The 24558-nt window shown below is 45.9% G+C and overlaps 1 protein-coding gene across 1 annotated transcript in view; it reads left to right on the top strand.

The window, feature by feature from the left end:
- Positions 1-24558, top strand: part of SLC9A9 (solute carrier family 9 member A9) — a 3064289-nt gene that overhangs the window by 2495251 nt on the left and 544480 nt on the right. The window contains exon 13 of the mRNA XM_086943725.1: positions 13259-13307. Coding sequence (XP_086799851.1) covers positions 13259-13307 — 49 coding nt within the window. The remainder of the gene's footprint in view (positions 1-13258; positions 13308-24558) is intronic.

Raw genomic sequence — 24558 nt, 5'->3', positions numbered from 1 at the left:
ACAGTGTGGTTTGTGTCCGAGGGCCGCACCAGTGGGGGCGGGGTCAGTGGGGGAGGGGCGAGGCTAGAGCAACAAAAAAAACTGACCATGAGTTTGATCACTAGTCCCTGCAGTGGACTCGTCCACTGAGTCACCAGACCCGGCATACACACATCTCTCTCTCGCTCTCTTTCTTTCTCTCGCTCTCTCTTTCTCTCTCTCTCTCTCTCTCCCTCTCTTTCTCTCTCTCTCTCCCTCTCTCCCCCTCTCTCTCCCTCTGTCTCTCTCCCTCTGTCTCCCTCACTCTGTCTCCCTTTCCCTCCCTCACTCTGTCTCCCTCACTCAGTCTACCTTTCCCTCCCTCGCCCTCCCTCACTCTGTCTCCCTTTCCCTCCCTCCCTCTCCCTCGCATTCCCTCCCTCCCTCTGTCTCCCTCTCCCTCCCTCACTCTGTCTCCCTCACTCAGTCTACCTTTCCCTCCCTCGCCCTCCCTCACTCTGTCTCCCTTTCCCTCCCTCCCTCTCCCTCGCATTCCCTCCCTCCCTCTGTCTTCCTCTCCCTCTGTTGCCCTCCATTTCTCTCCCTCCCTCTCTCTCCCTCCCTCTCTTTCCCTCCCTCCCTCTCCCTCTGTCTCCCTTTCCCTCCCCCTCCCTCCCTCTCCCTCTGTCTCCCTCTATCTCCCTCCCTTTCCCTCCCTCCCCCTCTCCTTCCCTTTCCCTCCCTCCCTCTCCCTCTTTCTCCCATTCCCTCCCTCACTCTGCCTCCCTTTCACTCCCTCCCTCTCCCTCTCTCTCCCTCCCTTTCCCTCCCTCAATCTCCATCTGTCTCCCTTTCCCTCCCTCCCTCTCCCTCCCTTTCCCTCCCTCCCTCTCCCCCTGTCTCCCTTTCCCTCCCTCTATCTCCCTTTCCCTCCCTCACTCTGCCTCCCTTTCCCTCCCTCCCTCCCTTTCCATCCGTCTGTCTGCCTTTCCCTCCCTCCCTCTCCCTCCCTCTCCATCTGTCTCCCTTCCCCTCCCTCATTCTGCCTCCCTTTCCCTCCCTCCCTCTCCCTCTCTCACCCTGCTTTTCCATCTATCCCTCTCCCTCTGTCTCACTTTCCCTCCCTCCCTCCCTCTCCTTCCCTTTTCCTCCCTCTCCCTCTGTCTCCCTATCCCTCCCCTTCCATCCCTCACCCTCTGTCTCCCTTTCTCTCCCTTTCCCTCCCTTACTCTGTCTCTGTCTCCCTTTCCCTCCCTCACTCTCCCTCACTCTGTCTCTGTCTCTGTCTCTGTCTCCCTCCCTCACTCTCCCTCTGTCTCCCTTTCCCTCCCTCACTCTGCCTCCCTTTCCCTCCCTCCCTCTCCCTCCCTTTCCCTCCCTCACTCCGCCTCAGTCTCCCTTTCCATCCCTCACTCCCTCCCTCTCCTTCTCTCTCCCTCCCTTTCCCTCTGTCTCCCTCCCTTTCCCTCCCTCCCTCTCCGTCATCTCACCCTGCCTGTGTGGCCCGGGCTGAGACAGCTTCTGGGCACACACACTCACACTCACAGATGCACCTTAGCACTTCACAGGTCTTTAAAAGAACATTCACATGTTAATGAGGCTGTGTTGTATTTCACCTTATAGCACCGCAGCTCCACTCTGACTATGGCAGGCCCCCACAGAGCAGCAGAGTCTCCAAGTCACACTGGTAGTCGCTGCAAGATCCGCGGGCTGCCAAGGAAGGCTTGCCGGGCCGTACTATGAGTACCCTCGCTCTAAATGTTAGATTTACAAACACTTCTCAGAAGAACTGCCATAGTAGTTATTTACCAGATTTTTTATGAAGTGCGTTTTCACCCAAAGTAGGAGGTGCTGGCTGCTAAAAAGGATGGATGGGCCTCATTTATGAAGCCCTACCAGCACCTTGGAAGTGGAAGAGGTGTGGCGCAGCGGTCGGGGCAACAGATTCCGGAACCCGGGGGTGCGCGGTTCGATCCCCCGGGCTGTCGGCAGATCAGCCCAGCACCATGTGACTGTGCAATAGCTCTCCTAATCTTCCCGACGGCCCCCAGCGCCTTGACATCTTTGGGTAATTGTTAGCACTTTACAAATACTGGACATGTACCTTTGCAACACCAGAAGGTCACTTTTTTGAAGTTCCAGTGGTGCAATTTGCCACTGGCATATTTAAAAGGCCACGTAAAGCCATGTTACATGGCTTTCCATGGCCTTATAAATATGTGCCCCTTTCACACTGAAAACTGCTTGAAAGGGGCGTTCCATGGGTGTTACTGGGGGCGTTCCCAACAGCATCCATGGCTTTTTGAGAGTGCCCTAGATTTACGAGAAATCATAAGTCTGAGGCAGCGCCAAACACGTACACCTCAGGGAGGCACAACGAGGAGAAATATCTTTATTTCTCCTAGTTTTTTCCTCTTTCAATGTGTGATGCATTCTGCAGCACATATAAAAAGAGAAACTTCCTTCCTGCACAAATATAGTCATCTCTGTAACACAGGCACCTTTACACCATGGCATGGCAGCCCATTGTACGCCGGCACAGGGAAAAAGGCCTGCTGCGCTGCCCTATGGCAAAAAAACCATAAATGAGGCCCGATGTTTATAAGAGACAACACAATGGAATTCTTTTTTATCTAGCTCTTAAGGATGGAGTGAATGACTGGTTTTGTAGACATAAAGGTAGAATAAGTGCACGGTTCAAACCTGTGAACATATTGTAAAATAGAAATGCCTGCAGTGGGTGCTTTGCGTCACCAGATGTGGCTTACACTAATGCACAGTAGCAGTGTTTTCAGCAGGGCTCTGTAATAGTTATGGACTTCTCAGCTCTTCTGCTACTGTACCTTTAGAGAAACAGTCATAACACCCTGTGTGTTAAAGTGTGAGGAAAGGACAGGTATGTTGGAAAGACCCATTATATAAAGTGTGAGGGAAGAACATGTATCAGGTAATGATCCCTCATATACAATATAAGGGAAGGACTTGTTTTGTGCATGGTCCCCTCTGTAAACCCTGACTACATTTGTTCGTAATTTATGATCTTTTTCAGATGAAATGTCAGAATACAGAAATGGTCATCTCCCACCACCTTCCCTAACTGATCCATAAACTAGTCAAACTAACCATACACAGTTATGAAGATCTTTTAAAGGGAAATTAATGGAGATCACTGCAAACACATTATAGATGAAGGTATTACTGGTAGTTGAATTACCATTTAACCCTTTTCCATGTCTCTGTGGCTCTTTATTTATTTTATTTATTTTATTTTATTTTGAAAGTTTTATATAGCGCGAACAAGATCTTTGCAGATATCAGAGCGCTTTACAAAAACAAGGGGTCGGAAAACATGAGAGTGATTAACAGTCTTTTCAGCACAGAGTAGCTGTAGATAATAAGAGGGTAGCAGCCCTCACGTTTCGCGCCCGGAAGTGGAGGCAGTGTTGTTACCTCACACCTCATGCTCTGGTCTAGGACCCCAGTCAGTACCTCAAGCTCAGAGCAGGAAAACCTGGTACTCTGAGGCAGGCGCACCACACATGCAAACAACACGTGCATGTGCAGACATAGGCTTGCACAGCCCAGTGGCTTCCTTCTCTGCTGCTGAGAGAGGCAGCACATCTCTCTTGGGTGTAAGACCTGCACACTGTACTGGGAGCTCCCATAATATCTCATAACTCATTGTTTGGGGATGCTTAATTATGATTAAGACTCACTGTTTTCCAATTTTACTGATTTTTTACAGATAAATGCAGACAGAAAAACATTTCCTTTCCTGTCTGTATTTATTTTTAAATGTGGATAAAGACAGAAATTAGTTTTGTTTTGGAGTGATTCTAAATGCTGTCAGCCATGACTGCCAGTTCAATAGCCATGCAGATTGACAGGTAAGGGGTTAAAAAAAGAAAGGAATTTTAGTAAAGAGGCTTAAACAGTAGTATATATGCAAAGCCTTAACATTAAAATGTTCATGTTTTCATATTAGTGCATTGACTTATCATCCGTAGGTACTCATATCATGGAAATATGGATAAATACAGATAACATTAGCAAAAAATAAATATGGATAAATACAGACGGATATGTCAAAAGAATAAATGCCATAAAACTGGAAGCCCTATTTATGAGAGGGTGGACAGGGGAAGCTCAGCGCCAAGACGCCCACGGGCATACGGATGTGCTTTACAAATTGTAATAATAAATAAATAAATAAATAAATAAGCAGAGAGCTCACTGGCAACCCCACCAGCTCACAAAATAAATTAGAAAATGAAGTTAAAACATGACATCAAATAAAACAAGTATTCTTAACTGTTGATGCATGTAGTAGCACAGAGGTGGAGTGCCAATTGTGATGTGTACCTGCAATTAATGTTTCCCGGTGGCTCAGGCCAGAAACTAAAGGAACACATTGTACCAGGTAGTCGAGCAGCAACATACAATTTGGGTAGAGTGATTATGACAAGGTATGTTTGTTCTAGAAAACAGGAAGCGACAAATGTATTAGTGCCTTGCGAGTGGAGGCAGGACCCCCCCCCCCAATCCTGTCTCGAGCTGTGAGGGTATGTGGTTTGGGGAGCACAAACAAAACGACAATTCTACAGAACTATGTACAGGATGGGGGTTATACTAGGTAATGCACAGGACGGGGAGAGTGAGGATACTGCATCACTAGTGATTGGGTGATAGTGCTGGGCTGAGGCTCACAGGGAGGGTTGGAGTGCAGAGAGGAGTAAGTAGTAGCACAGTTGTGGGTGGAGGAATGGATGAGGTGGGAAAGGGCGGGTATGGAATCTCTTCTAGGGTTCTCCGACATCCTGGTCGCTGCCACTGAGATTATAATTATCAAGGCTCTCTCCCTGCAAGTTTAATCTGCTTAAGGTTTTGGACAGGTCATAACTTTTTTTTCTAGAACAAAAGGTACAGGAAGCCAGAGATACACTGGGCTATGCTCTTGATCTTGTTTTCAGGAATCTGTGGAGCTCTCAGTAACTCACAATCATAGGCTAAGCTTTCTAAAATGACTAATTATTACATTTCACACCCCCTATTTCCCATGCTTCTTCCTCAGTTTATTCAAATGACAGTCCATTATCTTTATTAGCTAATTAACCTGGAGCAGAGGAGTGGTTAAAGCCCCGATTCAGTCCTTTCTTTCTCCCTTGTCAGCAGAACATCGCTGTGAAAGCCAATGTGTGCCGTTCAAATTTCAAACACACTATGGAAATAAAGCAATAACCCTTAGCGTTTGGGACAAAAACCTCCTATGGTACACATCAACAGGCACTGCTTGGCGTTTTTAGGTGTCCACTACATTTGACATTGTTTTCCACGTTGCTGCAGTGTTTGCATTTACGTGCTGCGAGTAAATGGCTGCCATGCATTATTGTTACTAAACGAGTCGCAAAACTAACCATATGTCCAATAATAAACCTGCTACTCTGTCCTAGGGTCCTGCTTCCCCTATGGTATGTGATGTCTATGTAATCTCTTTACCAAATATGACGTTAGACAAGGGCCTTAAATGCCCTGAAAACAACACTGTAGTCTTCTGACTTTGTCTAGTCCACTCCTTAGAACTTCAGAGTTTTTCAGATCTCATTGCAGTCATTGCGATAGGATGGGGCTCTGAGCAAATGGAGTAATTTTGGTTGCAGAATCTGTTTGTAAATCTTATTTGTTCCAGCCAAGTTGTATTTAACATGAGGTTTAACAGAGAGCAAACAGCTTTTGTGCCTGCTTTGTGCTCAGTTTTTGCTTTATTTGACCCCCCTTTTGAACAGCAGTTTTTGGGCTATGGTAAAACGAATTGCAAAATCCTAAGGAGGTGGTGTTATGTTCTGTGCACCCATAATAGACACAATTACAAAAAAAACGATTTTGTTTTTGTTTTATGGGGACTAATGTCACATGCATTCAGTAAACCGAACAGGGTCAATGCAGACAGACAGTCAGGACCAGGGCGGCCATTGTGCCCTTAGGCTGCAGGCTATGGTGCTGCTTGGAGAACAAGGTGGGGCGCATGAACCAGCCTTACCGACCCCATTCTATTCCTGGCCTCCTGCAGTGTGGATCTGGTTTGACTGTTTTTCCCTGGGCTGATGATGGTTTCCAGTACAGCCCTGTAAAAGACCCATATATTGGCCAATAATACCAGCTAATTGACTGAAACCCTGGTTGAAACCATCGTTTAAATGAAAGAAACGCCCCTTCGCCCACTGATCCTCTAGTGGAATGGAAGGTTGGCTTTGTTATTGTGATACTACTGTGAAGACCTTACAGTTTTGATCATTTTGCAGATTTAGTTGCCAGCAAGAGTGTGTAACCCCTCAATCGGATTTATGACAGAATTTCGACAGACAGAATTTCGACCTACACAAATATCGGCGTAATTATATCGATTGCAAGAATATCGACGCCCTATGTACAACATGGTAAGTACCAAAATATCGAAAAAATAATATCGATGTTAAAAATATCGTTGTCAAATATATCGGTTTTTTGGGGTTTAAAATAAAATGAAAAATACTGTAAATAATACTTATAAATTACTTAAACATATTTAAATATATTTAATAATGGTAAAAAAAATAATACATATTTAATAAAAAAAATATTAACAAATCATATATAATATATACTTAATTAACAATAATTACTATTCCCACTCCAGTGGGTGCAACAGTAGGGAAAACTGACCCTGAACCCAAAAAATACCCCTTTATCCAAGAACTGAAAACTGACCATGAACCCTAAAAATACCCCTTTACCCAAAAACTAAAAACTGACCCTGAACCCTAAAAATACCCCTTTACCCAAAAACTGAAAACTGACCCTGAACCCTAAAAATACCCCTTTACCCAAAAACTGAAAACTGACCCTGAACCCTAAAAATACCCCTTTACCCAAAAACTGAAAACTGACCCTGAACCCTAAAAATACCCCTTTACCCAAAAACTGAAAACTGACCCTGAACCCTAAAAATACCTCTTTACCCAAAAACCCAAAACTGACCCTGAACCCTAAAAATACTCCTTTACCCAAAATGAATAATATTACAATTAAATTACTTCCCACCCTATTCCCCTATAAACCCACAACCCGCTCCAGTAGTAAAACATATAATTTAGTTAAAAATATACATAAATTATCAATTAATTAATCAATTAATCAATTAAAATAAATCATTGCCAATTAATATTTAATTGCAAAATAAATTAATCATTAAAAAAATAATTATTTAATTACAAATAAATTACTTCCCACCCTATTCCCCTAAAAACCCACAACCCGCTCCAGTAGTAAAACATATAATTTAGTTAAAAATATACATAAATTATCAATTAATTAATCAATTAATCAATTAAAATAAATCATTGCCAATTAATATTTAATTGCAAAATAAATTAATCATTAAAAAATAATTATTTAATTACAAATAAATTACTTCCCACCCTATTCCCCTAAAAACCCACAACCCACTCTGATAGTAAAACATATAATTTACTTTTATATATTTTGTATTTATAAAAACATATTAAACACATATTATAACAATTAATTTAAATACTTAACTAAAATTTCTAACACATATTAGTAAATCGAAATTACTTACATCGATATATATGCTATCGATATAAGTAATTTCGATATTACTTACCTTAGGGTCGATATTCTTGCCATCGATATTCTGGACATCGATATTCTGTCCCTTCGATATTAGCAACTCGATATAAGTGTAAGTCGAAATTAAAAATTCGATATTTTGACTGTGTACCCCCTCAATCATATGTTAAAATCGTATCAACAAGGTTTAAGCCTTTGGAGACAATGACATGAGTAGAATTCACTCGACTAGGATTCTGTCGCAGGCTCTTTTACATGCTTGAGACAACTGTTTTTTCACTTTTGTACTCCGTGTTTTTTTGTGAATATGTCAAGGCTACATGAAGAACTACTGGTATTTATGCCCCACAAGCAAAAAATGTACCCCACTGCCAGCCGCGGCCCGTGCAGGTAAGAGCGGTGGGGATAGAGGGGGGTTCGACAGACGACAAGGGTAAAACAATTATTTATTTTATTTTTCCTCGTGGTTGTTGGTCGAATACCCCTCAACCCAGCCTCACCGCTCTTACCTGGAAGGGCCGCTCCTGCCAACTGCCATTGGTCAGTGGCTGCACCATGGAATGTCATGGTAGCATTCTACTTAGTAGATTTCTGAACTGGCAATTCTTGTATTGTAATAAATGTGCACTTAATACAGATTGTACTTAACGCGCCTGATGTCACTTCCGTTAATACCATCTGGACGAGAGGTCAAGCAATGTTGTCAGCATCAAAGGTCACATAATGGGACCTATACTGCCTCTGAGGTTTCAGTGAATTGACACCTATGGGCTCGTGGGCTTTTATGAAAATCCATTATCCTGAGTCCTTATAAGGTCAAAATCTATGGTTCTTGTTTGAAAAAGTAGGTGTTGCGATTAAAAGAATTTTTCAATAATAGCATGAATTCATAAAAAAAGACAACCTTTTGCATTTTCAGATAATAGATGGATATTATCAATCGGCTCAACATAAACAGCTAGCAGGACTGCAGAATGCATGGCCCAGGCTGCTGTACTTGTCCATGTACTAGAGGCCTACAGCGGTGTTTGGTAGGGGAGCAAATCCAGATTGATTGCACCCTCTCCCCTCAAAGGAGACCTTGCCATCTCTTTGTGTTAGCCAAGACGTTTCAATTTTACTAAAGATATATATATGTATTATACTTACATATAAGTTTAGTCAGTCCTCTTCTTCCATTTGGTGACTCCTTCTTCCTGTCTGCTGTTGTCACTCACATATCTTGTTTGTTCACTGCAGTATAATGCACGTGCAGGAGTTCAGCTCACTTCAGTTATTGGCTAACTTCTTTGTGAGAGATGGCATTCTTTTTCAAAGAGCACATGCGCACACAAAGTAGTTCCCTTCGGTGCTGCTAAAAACTATGTGTACATTATTAGATTTTAAAAAACATTCTTTCAGACAATTTTGTTTTTCAAATTAGGGAGGAACCCAAAGATCACTAACACTAACATATTGCAAAAGTCATCACTAAACAAGCATTAAGGAAGTCAAAATTATGGCAGCTAACTCCGGACCTGCTTGTTCGGGAAAGCTTGTTAGAAAGCTGTTACAGAGCGACAGGGATTCTTCATTTGTGAGGGGGGCATTCAAATTCAAATTCAAATAAAGCTTTATTCGATTGTAAAAGTGTGCAATCATAAAAGCAGTACATACATCAGTGTAATAAAAAATGACAATATAAAAGTAATATCACTCCTTGATGTCAGTCATACATGAAAGTTAAAAAATATATATATAGTCAGGAATAGCAGAATTAAAATCCAAAAGATAATTAAAACACTAAGCTCTTCCTGTAAGCGACCGCCCTTTTCAAAAACATCCCAACTTTCCAGATCATGTTCACATTATCCAGGGTTTGTAGTGCAATATACGCAGGACAACAAGTCCTAAATCCCATCATTTTTAACATTGGTCAGATCCACACTTTCCTTATTGCGGAGTAAAAACCACAAAAAAGAGAACATGGATGGTAGATTGACATGAGCAATCATCACAAGGACAGGCTATCAGAGTACGACTCCAATTATTCATATTAGGAAAGCTGGTGAGTCTGTGTTATATACCGAGTCGAAATCTTGTTAGTGAGAACCTGTCATACCCTGCTGGGACTATTGCTAAATAGGGCTGTATTTTACAGACGCTTAAAATCATTTGGTTATCCAATACAGAGGGCTTGAGTATTTCAGTTGTCAGACTTGTCATTTCAAGCAACGCTATACCTTCCTTTTTTAATTCCTTCCTGCTTACTGATTGCAAGGATTTTTCATAAAATTAAAAACATAATAAATCCAGGGAATCTTTAAAACTTTTTCCACTTTTAAAATGTCCTTTAAAATATCCCTATTTAATTTGGGTTTTTCTTTAGTCCATACACGATGCCACAGTAAGACTGGTTTGAGTTTAATGATGTCAGTCAGATACGTTAATCCCAATTCGTCTTGACAAATGTAGGCAGATGTTGTTCTGGGTACAGACAATAAATATCTTACAAATGTATTTTCCACTACTTGCAAAGAATTAGGATTTGCAATACCCCAGACCCATAGATTGCGGTAGAAGTACATTTTGCCCAATAGATTTGTAAAAGCTCCATTGTTGGTTGTTTCCCTAATCTTTTCAAAAACTGGTTGAGTGCTGATATAGTGTTAATGAAACTAAGCGTTTTAGATCTTGTTGTCTGTGCCCACGTGTCTTCTTGGTGGAACATGACACCCAGATAAGAGAAGGGTTTTGTTGTTTCAAGCTTTTGATCCGCAATAAACATTTCACAATATTTTATCCTCCCCACGCCACATCTCATAACATAAGTCGTATATGTGTTCACTGTTAGTCCTAAGTCCCACATAAAATCATTTAAAACCATTCAGAACTCTCTGTAAACCGATTTGGGTTCTGGACATTAAGACCGCATCGTCGGCATATAAAAGGGCAGGGATTGGACGACGGTTATTCTTAGGGAAGTCAACGTTTTGCTTAATTAATACGTCCTCCAGATCATTTATGTATAAATTAAAAAGGAATGGTGCTAGGACACATCCTTGATGGACTCCCCTATGTATTGGGATTGGAGTTGGGATCCCACCCTTAACATCAAAACGGACTCTAGTTTGAGCTTTACAGTAAAACCGCCTTAAAAAGTGAATAATTTGGAGGCCCACGTCTATCTTTTCTAAAAGCTTCCACAGTTTAATATGTCGTACCGAATCAAGAGCAGCTGTCAAATCTACAAAGGCTAAAAACAAGTTACCATTTTTCACACTAACATATTTTCCCACCAATAAGGCAAGATTAAGAGACTGCTCAATGGTGCCCACTCCTTGGCGAAAACCATACTGCAGATCAGAAAGAATCCTATATCAGAGGCCCAGGCTTTTAGTCTTACTAAAATTACACGATCTAAGATTTTTGTCATTGAGTTGAGTAATGAAATGGGCCTGTAACATCTAGGGTCTTAGCGGTTTCCTTTTTTGAAGATAGGGACTATAATTGACTCGGTCCACGTTGCTGGGAATGGAGAGTAGCATCTAGCATTCGCTACTTGCGTAACGATTGGGCCCCAAAAGGATAAGTCTAATTTAAAAAGGTCACTGGGGACCCCATCTGGTCCGGGCGCCTTTCCCCCACAGGTGTTGGAGATTGCCGTCACCACCTCATCTAGGGTGAATTTGAGGTCAGTATTATAAGATTTATTAATTAATACAATGTCGTTTTTAAACCAGTCTATCCCCCTAAAGACCTCTGTAAAATGCTCGACCCACTGTTGCTTTGAGATGGCAATCTCAATGGAGGGGCCCCATTCTGGTTTCAAGAAAGGCGCTTTTATCGCCTTCCAGAAAGCACTGCTATCCCTACTTAAAGCAGACGAATGAAGGGATTCCCAGGCTTCCCTTTTCAGGCCATCTCTTCTCCCCTTAATTGCTAGATTGTACGTTCTCCTTGCAACCCTAATGGCCTCCTGATCTCGCGGGATAGTGTGGAGAATCTTTTTTGAATTTGTGTGTGCTTTCGTGCATTGTGAGTCAAACCAGCCTGCTTGTTTTGCTTTCCTTGGCTTGTGAAGAAAGAGGGCCTCCCTCACAGTGCTAGATATTGACTCAAAGGCCTCTATAATGCTACTTGGGCCAGCTAGATCGCTAGTACAAATATCAAATTTGCCTTTGCACTTAGTCGCCACAGTTTTTAGAACGCGATTGGGGTCAACCATAGCCCATTTCAGTACATAACCATTCGTTCTATCCATTACAAGTGCCTCCAAAGGCTGTGGAGCACTATTAACCCTTTTTGTACTTTTTAAACAACCTTTCAGTGTTACACAAAGTGGGAAATGGTCACTCAGAGATTTATCTCCAATGTGAAATGAGCTAACTTGAGAGGCATAACGATTTGACAGCAATAAGAAATCAATTGTGGAATAAAAGCCCTGCCCGCTAAAAGTATAACCCATAGGTACTGATTCCAAGCACATTTCATTTACAAATCCTAAGTCCAGTGTACATAACGGCTCATTTAACCGCTCCCCAACTTTTGAGTGAGTGAAATGCGTGCATCTGAGCCCTTCCTCTACATCAAATCCACACACATTTGAGTCATCAATAGTACATAAACCACAGTTAAAATCTCCTCCAAAAATGATCCTAGTATCAGAGACACTTTTATGCCATAGAGATTGAACTTCAATATTTAACTCATTAAAGACAGCTTCTACTTCGTGTGGCAATATTATTATACAGATTATTCAAAATTATCAATCCCTTGCTATCGATCTTAATGTTAATAATTTGGAAGAAAGCATTATCTAGCCTTGGTTAAATTTTACTGAAATTCAGAGTGATTGCGATGTATGTGCAGAGGCCTCCCTTTAATCTACCACCTTTACTATCGCTTGTTTCGGTGTGCATGGTTCTATATCTGTTGATACGTAGGGGATCTCTAGCCCATGTCTCTTGGAGGCAAAGAATATCCTGACTCTGAATAACATCACACCAAATTGGATTTGTTCATTTTTGGGATAGTCCTGCTATATTCCAGCAAGCGAGTTTACGATTGGGCTTCCTTTCCTAGGTTATCCTCGATATACATTGGTAATTTCGGTGAAGCAAGATTGGAATCAGGCTACATTACAGGCTGCGTAACTTTTACGATTGTGACACCTTCTAATATAGCTGACTGGGTGGCACAGGGCATTGATAACTGATTGTGGTCTCTATCAAGCAGCCCTTGCCAAGGATCTCCAAGACTGGGTGTGATTTCACTGTTAAACCAGCTCTTTGTAGTAGTGGGATTGACATCATCGTCAGTAATCGATGTTTCAAACATGCTACTTATAGACCCTAGAGCTAAACTGGGCAGATACTCTTTGTACAATGCACTGAGTTCCTGGTTAGTATGTCAATCAATTGCATCTAAGGACTCAAACACTTCAAAACGAGGGGGGCATTCTTGTTCAGAGTACATTCACCTTTTAAAAGCTAGGGTACTTCCACAGCACCATTATTGTAAATGTGCGGCCACTTCTGTAATGCCAAAGTGGGTTCCTTCCACATTTGTGGACACCTCACTTGATTTGTTCTAATACACGCAGCGGATGAAATTGAAACTAGTCTGCAACTTTTGTATGAACATAATGTATGACTAACAGACAATTAATTATCCTTCCTTTTTTCTTTTACAGAGTGGGTGTTGACCCGGATGAGGATATTAAAGGAGCAACTGAACATCAGGCAAGTTATAATGTAAATTCATGTAGAACGCCTTTTTATTTTCAAATTTCGATGTATTCTTTCAGAATTGGAGGAGGAAGAAAAATTCATGGGTGTTTTTTATTTTATGCCAGAGTGTTAGGATTAGGATAGAGATCAATTTCGTAATACGTTAATGTTTACAAAATGCTGACTTTGTCAAATGTTGGTAAAAGGCTGGTACATTTCATGGTTTGCTGAGTGGGACTTACCTACTGCAAGATAAACGTAAACACATTCTGCTTCAAACTGCATTTATTTTTACTTCAATGGCTTACAAAGATGAACGAGAATTCCATAGCCAATTAGTATCACCTTTTGACTTTACCAACGCAGACATAGATTTGCCAATATTTTTTGCCAAAGCAGTTCACCATTGGCAAAAAGTGAAAAAAATGCTTATTTTCCATGCTGAACAGTATAAAGTTAATTTATGTATATGTTTGCATGCATTATTGCTCATGTGTACAGCAGTGGTGGCTCCTCCACTAAGGCGGAGGAGCTTCGTCCCACAAGGAAAATACAATGATAATAACAATGTTATTATCATTTTATTTTTCAATATTGGCTATTTCAAGCTGGTGAGGGTGGGGCTGCTCTTCCCACAGAGCAAGGGAAGGAGTGGTGGCTCTCTCATAAGTGCGCATGACAGTTTGGCTGGCCCTCTTGGGCCGGCCAAGCCGTCAAGCACACTTGGCATGTTATCTACCGGGCTGCGTTGTACAACCCAGTGGAGAACATGCCAAGCCTCCTAGCCCCTCTCTGAGCACTGAACCACGATGCTTCTACAGACCAATGGTCAGGGGAGTCGGGAGCAGGGGTGCTTCCTGGTTCGTATACTGGCGAGGACGGAGTAAAGCAGCCGCCAAGAAGGTCGGTGCTTTTTTTTCTTTGCCCCTTTTTTAACCCTCCCTCCCGCCCCGCCCTACCACTACTGCCCAATAGCTGCTGATACTGGTGTACGTATGTTTCATGATAATATGGCATCCGTCAAATTATTGTGTATACACACGTAATTTACCACATGCATTCATAAACATATATCATGGTACGTGGTCATGAAGGATGCCCTTGGAAGAGTCCATTTTTTTTTTAAAACGGTGTGCATATTTGTTTAATGAAGTGGCCTGGCAAGAACTGCCGCTGCCAGCTCATCCATAAAAACAATATATAGAAAGGTAGACTATGCAAGAAAGCAAAGGAGGAAGTGGGAGGGGAGCAGCGGCAAACAAATGTGGGCATTGGGTCAGTGAAGGGGTATTTACAAAAAAACAGCACAACAGAAGGGGCTAGAGAAGCAAAAAGAAATTACGGTGAGAGAGCAATAAAAAGAGCGTGAGGGTGGCAGGGTTGTGAAGGAGGAGCACCACATGAGGGAGAGAGGGCAAGAAGAAATTATTTTCTTTTAGCACAAGAGAAAAGAAAAATTAGTTGCCTGAATTTAAGCAGTGTCAGGTCACTTCAAGAAATTAGATTAATATTTGGAGTAGGTGACTCCCCAACTCAAGGAATAATCACAACCCTTGTCAGGTTGAACCCGCAAAGTCACGAAATTAACCTGAACTAAAACCCCTGATAGGTATCGCACAGAGAGGCAGGCTGTAATAGATTGCATTCTTGAATTTTTGCTGCTCTGCATGAGTTCCCAGGCATGCTCAGCTCGTTTGTGTGATAACAATATATTGTTGTGTTTTGACTGATGTTTCCACGTGCACGGTTCAGAATGTCTGTTGGGATCCCGTTACAGCAACCAGAGAGCTGTTGGGATCCCTGCTGGCAGGACGTGCCATGTCATGTGCGACCTTTGACCCTGCCTGCAGGTAGGTCGCTCCCCCAGCCGCCACACGGTCCTCCTACGACGCTGTGAGGCTGTCCCCGCTGTCGCCTTGCTCCTGCTGCCTGCCTCGCGCTGAGTGAGTCCCCCATGGCCTCTCTCTGGTAACCTGTTCCTCTCCTTCGTTGCTCTGTTGTTTGGCCCGTGCCTTTGTGCCCCTTCCCCCGTCTTTGCTTTCTGTACCCCCCCTCCACCGTTCTGCATTATCCTCCCTTCACTGGTGCCTGCTTCCATTCCCTTTGTAGTCCGCCGTATTTTTCACCCTCCGTGCCCACCTCCCCTCATTTTGATTTCTGTGCCCCCCGTTTGCTTTGTGCCCCCGCACTGTTGCCTGTGTTTTTCCCTCATATTGTACTTTATTTCACTGTTTACCGCCGTCTTGCCTTGTGCCCCCTTCCCCCGTTTTTGACTTCTGGGTCGCTTCTGTGTCCCTTTTCCCGCCGCTGCGTCCCTGCAGCCCTACCCCCAGCTGTCCCATTCGCCACCCCGCTCCCGCCTCCCAGCTGCTCCTCCCTCCCACAGGCCCTCTTATGGAGGCCGCGCAGCGGTGAAGGGAGCGACCTTTGGCCCTGCCTGCAGGTAGGTCGCCCCCCCCAGCCTCCACACTGTCCTCCTACGCCGCTGTGAGGCTGTCCCGCTGTCGCCTTGCTCCTGCCGCCTGCCTCTCGCTAAGTGAGTCCCCCCTGGCTTCTCTCTGGTAACCTGTTCCTCTTCTTCATTGCTCTGTTGTTTGGCCCGTGCCTTTGTGCCCCTTCCCCCGTTTTTGCTTTCTGAACCCCCCTCCACCGTTCTGCATTGTCCTCCCTTCACTGGTGCCTGCTTCCATTCCCTTTGCAGCCCGCCGTATTTTTCACCCCCCATGCCCCCCTCCCCTCGTTTTGATTTCTGTGCCCCCCCATTTGCTTTGTGCCCCCTCACTGTTGCCTGTGTTTTTCCCTCATATTGTACTTTATTTCACCGTTTACCGCTGTCTTGCCTTGTGCCCCCCTTCCCCCCGTTTTTGACTTCTGGGTCCCTTCTGTGTACCTTTTCCCACCGCTGCGTCCCTGCGGCCCACCCCCGCTGTAAATGTAAATGTGTTTCGATTTATATAGCGCAACACTTTAACCCAGGGGTCTCAAGGCGCTTGCTTAGGGAACCCATCCTGGTATTCCCCTGTGAGATACCCCGGCCGGGTATCCACAAGGTGAAAGCCAGGCATCCCGCTGCGAGGGGCCGTAGTGGAGATTAAGCAAGCTATTGCCCAGAGTCGCAGAGTGTGACCCCGTGAGTCGAGTAGGCACCGGAGCGAGAATTGTCGACTCCGTGGAATTTTGAGCCCGAGACCCGCCAAGGCGGGGAATCAAACCCTGGTCCACGGCCGATCTCAGCTTCCGGGTCTGCAGCCTCTAACCACTGAGCCACGCTTCTCCACATTCGTCACCCCGCTCCCGCCTCCCAGCTGCTCTTCCCTCCACAGCCCCTCTTATGGAGGCTGCGCAGCGGGCAAGCCGAATGCACTCCTAAGGTGAGCCCGTCTGTGCTCGTCCGCACCTGGACCGCACCCAGCGCCAGAACCCCTGGCCCCTGACGTAGCCAGGCTACCCAACTGAGGTATGACTCCGCCACCCTCAACACACTCAACACCGGACGACCGCCCGCCAGCTACCAAGCCACCCTGAAGCGAACCCACGGACCCTTCCCTGTTAAGCCTGCAATTTCACCTGCCTCCGAACCTGCAGACCAGCCACCGGACCGAACATCAACAACAACCACCTCAAGTGCATCCTCCTCAACACCCGCTCCATCCACAAGCACGCCGTCGAGCTCTGGGACCTCCTCGACACAACAGCACCAGACGTCGCCTTCCTCACGGAAACCTGGATGAACGCCTCCTCGGCCCCCGACATCGCCATAGCCATCCTGGACGGCTACAAGATCACCCGGAAGGACCGCGCCAACCAAACCGGAGGTGGAATCACCATCATCTACAGGAACACCATTAGCGTCACAACCAACACTGAAGACACACTCTCCGCCGCTGAACACCTACACTTCCATATTCACACAGACCCCAAGACCACACTCAGAGGAACCCTCATCTACAGACCCCCGGGCCCGCACACACAATTCAGCTAAACCATCGTCGACTTCATCAGCCCGCACGCCCTAGCCTCACCAGAATACATCCTCCTAGGGGACCTGAACTTCCACCTGGAGAAAAACAACGACAACAACACCATCACCCTGCTAAACAAACTTGCCAACCTTGGACTCAAACAACTGGTGAACACCCCCACCCACCTCGCTGGCCACACGCTCGACCCCATCTTCTCCGCCAGCAACCACGTCTCCTTTAGCCACTCCACCGGACTACACTGGACCGACCACAGATGCATCCACTTCACCTTCAAAAGAACTACATCCCACCACCGCATGCAACAAAACCCCCCGCAGATACTGGAGCAAAATCACCACAGACCAGCTCCTCTCATCCCTCAGCCAGAACCCGCCCGCCAACACTGTGGACACCAACGACACAGCACACAACCTCGCACAATGGATCGCCAACTGCGCCGACACCTCGCTCCACTGAAGAACCCCCCAGGCAAAACCGGCAACAGGAAAACCACAAATGGTTTACAGACGCCCTCAAAGACTCAAAGAAATCCTGCCGAACCCTCGAAAAAACCTGGGGACATGAACGGACAACAGAAAACATGACAGCCCTCAAGAACGCCACCCGCGGATACCACCAACTGATCCGCACCACCAAAAGGACATCATTCAAAGAGCGACTAGACAACAACACCCACAACAGCAAGGAACTCTTCAGCATCGTGAAAGAGCTCTCCAACCCCAACGCCAGCAACAACGACATCACACCGTGACAAGACCTCTGCAACTCCCTCGCCACGTTCTTCCACTGCAAGATCACAGATATACATGTCAGCTTCGGACCCCAGACTCCGCCTCCGGTTACCAAACCAACGACCCCCACCACCATCCTCAGCACCTGGACCCTCATCAGCACTGAAGACACCACCCACGTCATGAACACCATCCACTCTGGCTCCCCCTCCGACCCATGCCCCCATCATATCTTCAACAAAGCCGACATCATCATCGCACCCCACCTCCGGAACGTCATACACAACTCCTTCACGTCAGCCACCTTCCCGGAGAGCTGGAAGCACGCAGAAATCAACGCCCTGCTGAAAAAAAACACAGCGGACCGCAAAAACCTCAAAAACCTCCGCCCCATCTCTCTTCTTCCCTTCCCGGCCAAAGTCATGGAGAAGACCGTCCATAAACAACTGACTACATTCCTCGAGGCAAACAACTCGCTCGACCCATCCCAGTCCGGATTCCGAGCCAACCACAGCACCGAGACTGCCCTCATCCCAGACACCGACGACATCAGGACCCTCATGGACAACGGAGCAACAACCGCACTCATCCTCCTTAACCTCTCAGCAGCCTTTGTCACCGTATGCCATTGCACCCTAGTACCCGCCTCTTCAACACTGGGATCCAAGGAAAGGCCCTGGACTGGATCACCTCGTTCCTCTCCGACAGAACCGAGAGAATCTGCCTCCCTCCCTTCCGATCAGCAGCCACCGAGATCATCTGCGGCGTACCCCAAGGCTCCTCGCTCAGCCCAACCCTCTTCAATATCTACATGAGCTCCCTCGCCGCCATTGCATGCAAACACAACATCAACATCATCTCCTCCGCCGACGTCACCCAGCTGATACTCTCACTCACCAAAGACCCAGCAACCGCCAAAAACAACCTCCAGGAAGGAATGAAAGACGTCGCAGAATGGATGAAGCTCAGTCGCCTGAAGCTGAACTCAGACAAGATGGAGGTCCTCATCCTCGGACCATCCCCATCCACCTGGGACAAATCCTGGTGGCCCACAGCGCTGGGCTCCGCGCCGACACCGACGGACCACGCACGCAACCTGGGATTCATCCTGGACTCCTCCGTCACGATGACCAAGCAAGTCAACGCCGTCTCGCACTCTTGCTTCAACACCCTGCGCATGCTCTGAAAAATCTTCCGGTGAATCCCCACCGAAACCAGAAAAACAGTCCCCCAGGCCCTCGTCAGCAGCCAACTAGACTACGGAAACGCCCTTTACGCAGGCACCACAGCCAAACTTCAGAAACGACTTCAGCGCATACAGAACGCCTCCGCACAACTCATCCTCAACATCCCTCGCTACAGCCACATATCCGCCCACCTGAGAAACCTGCACTGGCTCCCCGTCAGCAAAGGATCACGTTCAGGCTCCTCACCGACGCACAAAAAGCACTCCACGACATGGGGCCTGAATACCTCAACAACCGTCTCTCGTTCTACACTCCCGCCCGTCAGCTCCGCTCCGCCAGCCTCGCCCTCGCCACCGTCCCACGGATTCACAGGACCACCACCGGAGGAAGATCGTTCTCCTACCTGGCGGCCAAGACATGGAACTCCCTCCCCGCACACCTACGACTGACCCAGGACCATCTCACCTTCAGAAAACACCTCAAGGCCTGTCTATTCGAGCAGTAGCGACACCCCCCCCCCCCCCACCCTTCAGCGCCTTGAGACCCCCACGGGTGAGTAGCGCGCTCTATAAATATACTGATTGATTGATTGATAGAAATAACCCTACCTTTGAAGACATCCCTGCTAAGGGCGTAATTAGTCTTCACTTTATCTCGGCAACGTGCGTGCCTGGTTCCTACAACCAGCCATCATCACACAGCACGCTGACAGCAGCCATCTTTACTCGGGGTGATTAGGTATTGTGTTCAGTTTGCCGACATGCTCTGTGGCAGGCACACCACTTGTCAAAAATGTGGTGGTACTTTGCCTCAGTTTGCCTGCGTGCTCGTTGGCAGGCACACAGCATGTTGAAAATTCTTCTGGGTAGATTTTTTCTGCAAGATCAAGTATTTTACTCAGTTTGCCTGCACACCTATGACAGACACACCATTCATTAAAAAAATTGTGATACTTTGCCTCAGTTTGCTTGCACGTTCAGTGACAGGCACACCTATTGTTGTAAACTGTGCTGGGTTTCTTGCTGCTCACATGCTGAGAAGCACATTTTAGCAAGTGGCACGAGCTACTATGCCTGAGGCTTTGGTGTCTACAGTATTTATCAATGCGTATGTTTTGACGTTTTTGCCACCTTTTGCATTGTCTTGATGTTGGGCTGTTCTTCTAACGCTGGTCATAACTCTGTCATGGTGACTCCTCAACAAACACTCACTCAACCTCCACATTTCTTAAGCCAACCTGGCAAACCTGCAAAGAAATGGGAACATTGCTTCAGATTATTTGAGAACCATCTTGTCATCCATTGAAACCACCGGCTACAACCCTGCACGCAATTTTTCTTTGCTGTTTGGTAGCCTTGGTCGTGCTGCACAGCAAAGTTTTGACAGTTTGCCACTCTTTTCTGCGCCATCTGGGGATGGCCAATCTATACTACTATTATAAAGAGAGAACTTGCACCTTTGGCCAGGTAAACTCGGGAACCACAGCGCCAATCTACACACCCGATACATCTATGAAAATATCAGGGTGTGTAGATGGACATAGGCTATATAAATTTTTTTAAAAGTACATTTAAAAAATTACGTTGGTAAACAAAGTAGTCCCCTGAAAGTAGCGCTGGCCGGGACCTAGCGCTGGCCACGACGCGACGTGCGTGATGACGACAAGGAGGAGGGCGGTGCAGTAATGCCTCGATTTCAGTCTCTCAGGACCGTGTCTCTCTTCTATGTCTACGGCTCTGCAGCAAGCTGTGGGAGGGCCTCGGAGCTGTCGCTTTTGTACACACTAAAGATGACGACAACGGGGGAGCCGAGTGCCGGGCTGGAGAGTCCGAGCGACGAGTGCGGTGGAGCGGAGGGTCAGCGCTTGAGCGCACTGCCCGGAGAGTTGCTGGAACGCATCCTCTGCTCCCCAGGACTTACTGCCGCTGACATCTGCCATGCGGCTCGGAGCTGCCGAAGGTTGTGGGATCTTTGCGGGGCCCGAGGAAAGGTGTGGAGGCAGCAGTTTCGGAGGAGGTTCTGGGGCGCAAAGGGTTTAGGCTTAGAACAATTCGGGGGGCGCGAGTGAGTCTGGGCGGGAGGGGGGCGCGAGTGAGTCTGGGCGGGAGGGGGGCGTGAGTGAGTCTGGGCGGGAGAGGGGCGCGAGTGAGTCGGGCGGGGGGAATCGGTGCGGGAGGGGGTCGGGCGGGAGCGGGTGTACTGTCCCCAGCCCCTTTCTGCTCCAGGCAACGCTGGGGCGGGCTGCTAGTGGAATATATACCTGGAAGATATTGCTAGATTATGCAAGCAATTCTCTTACAACCCAAACATAATGCTTGAACGCAATGCTCTTTTCAAGTGCATGACTTAGGAACAGTGGTCACAGAAAACAATACTTCAATGCACAAAATTCACATGAATCAAAACATAAATTCAAAATCAAAACTAAGACGAAGAGTATTTGTTGCTCACAGAGTTTAATTCACACTGGGCATCGATCTGTTAGTGTTTCTATAGACATGTTATTGCATACGAAAGTGCCCCTAGATGGGAACGAAAGGGGAAGAAAAGGTGGGGTGATTGTGATTCAAGTGAGGATAGGGAAGTGACTGAAGGATAAAGTGTATATCAAAACAATACATCACTTAAAAAACACGTGGCTCCTTCCTCGAGCCTATTAGCCACAATTTTATCAAAACAATATGTAGCCATGGTTTTAAACAGTAGCACAGTACAAATTCTCTGTCATTCACACTGGCTCAATGGTTAAATGTTGACGTTTCGACCCCAATAGACAAGTAGGCTGTTGTATCCCTTACGCCGGGGTCTTCATCAGGACAGTTGTGTAGGGGTGGGGGAGGGAGTGATCTAGGGAAGAGCATGAAAACACCTTAGAAAATGTAGTCATGTAAACATGAGTTTAAATCTATATGAATATATCGGCTGAATCCAAAGAGCAGTATATTACCATAAGTAGCCTCTAGACAGAGGCTGCAGATGTGGAAGGGCACTTGGGCTCCTTAAGGGTGAGAGCGAAAATCGGCACCTGAAAGGTTAAGGTGCAGCCTCAGTAATGGAAATTCTAGGATTTAAAAGGGTAAAAAAGGGACCGGAAAAATAGTCATTTACTCTATTGAAAGTTATCGCTGTGTCATGCCGGATTAATCGTCTGTCACTGACATAATAAATAATCTGGAAGGGTAAATACATGGAAAAGCGCTAATCAGGACTGCACGTGGAACCACCTCTTAGTCTAAACCTAAAATAATTCACAACATGCTGTGCGTTGGAAAGAAATGCATTACCTGGACTTAAAGGAAATAATGGGTCAGATAAGCACTGTATCCGAGTCAATCTTAGGATAAAGTATAGAAAAATCTAATTTCCTAGTATGTTTTCATGCTGTTCCCTAGATCACTCCCTCCCCCGCCCCTACACTTCTGTCCTGCTGATGACCCTGGCGTAAGGGATACAACAGCCTACTGGTCTATTGGGGTTGAAACGTCGACATTTAACCATTCAGCCAGCATGAATGACAGATTTTGTACTGTGTTACTGTTTAAAACCATGGCTAGATAATGTTTTGATAAAATTGTGACAAATAGGCTCGAGGAATAAGCCATATGTTTTCTAAGTGACGTAATAATTTTGATATACACTTTACCCTGCAGTCACTTCCATGTCCTCCCTTGAATCACAATCACCCCACCTTTTCTTCCCCTTTCGTTCCCATCTAGGGGCACTTTCGTATGCAATAATATGTAAATATTGACACTAACAGATCGATGCCCAATGTGAATAAAACACTGTGAGCAACAAATACTCTTTGTCCTAGTTTTGAATTTGAATTTATGTTTTGATTCATGCAAATTTTGTGCATTGTAGTATTGTTTTCTGGGACCACTGTTCCTATCTACTGTCCTTTACCCAGGTCCCAGAGACTAGTTTTGGGTTTACCCTTCTTAGGTAACTTTTCAAGTGCAAGCAGCTAGCAGAAGAAAGTGTTGAGGAGTATGTCCCAGCCCTCAGAGTCTTAGCATTCACATTTGAGTTTTGTACCAATCTGGATATTTATATTCGAGGAAATTTTGTCTTCAATTGTGCCTCTGGAAAGGTGCAAGTAGGCTTCAAAGTTGTAGAAACTAGGGGTGGGCGGAAAATCCGTTCCGCTCGCGGATTTTGCGGATTTTCGGGAAATCCGCAATCCGCGAGATTTGCGAATCTCCCGCAAAATCCGCAAATCCGCGAGCAGCGGATTTTGCTCGCACTGCTCGCACTGTTCGCGTGAGTTCGCGTGAGTTCGCGCCCCGCGAATAAGTGCAAAATTGCAGAAATACGATCTTAGCAAAACTGAAAGTAACTACTTACCAGGTTCAAAAGTTCAGGCTCATCATTAGTAGCCATTTCCTGTAGTGCTTCCTGAGGGGCCCCTCCAGAGTTCAGTTGCCAGTTGAAACTATTATGTGACCCTGCTCTGAACCTCAGAATAGTTACACATATGCCACAAAGGTCCTGAATTACAGCTAAGGGAGACAAGCAGGAGCCAGGCTGGAAGTTAAAATCCATTAATCAGCCCCTAATTCATTATTGTCAGTTGGGGCAGGGCAGGTGTTGTAACTAATTTTGCAACAATGAAAGCACTTAGCAAGTGCAAAAGATCACTAATCAGGGCGCACTAAGGAAGCAGGTGCCAGCTAAAAAAATATTCTGTGACACATTAATCAGCCCCAAATTAATTCAGGTCACTTGAGGCAGGGAAGGTGTGCTTTGCTTTGCCGAAAATAATGTACACTGGGCAACCAGAGGGTGTGGTGATGAAACAGAGGGTGGCATGGGTGGGCCAGAGGGTGGCATGAGTAGTCAGAGAGTGGCAGTGGTGACAGAGAGTGGCAGTGATGAAGAAGAGTGTCCCAAACAGGCTGGACACGTAGAAACAACAAGTTCGCGAAACTTGCGACCCGACAGGTAAGTTCGCAATTTGCGAAAGTGTACAAAACCCTCGCGAACTGGCAGAAACACGGGCGAACACAAAAAAAAAAAACATCCGCAAATTCGCGGGAATTCGCGGATTTTGCGGATTGCGAATCCGCAAATCCGCAAAATTCGCGAACGCGAGATCCGCAAAATTCGCTCATGCCTAGTAGAAACCCAACATTAATTGAAGTTCTTGTTCTGGCCAAGGGTATTTCAAGATCTGTTATGTCCTCCAAAATCCTGCACCCAGATTCTGTGATAGTAAATGCCATTTCGACCAGTGAGGAATTCAGTGAATCTGTTTGCATCATTAATACTAAGGGAAAGGCTTTCAAATGTTCCCGCAGTAAAACCTTTGGGTTATGCTGCAGATGCAGCTCCAAGACTCATCACAGTAACGCTCCAAACT

This window comes from Lissotriton vulgaris, chromosome 11 (genome assembly GCF_964263255.1).
Source record: "Lissotriton vulgaris chromosome 11, aLisVul1.2, whole genome shotgun sequence".
NCBI lineage: Eukaryota > Metazoa > Chordata > Amphibia > Caudata > Salamandridae > Lissotriton > Lissotriton vulgaris.
This window is presented reverse-complemented; position numbering and strand designations above follow the sequence as displayed.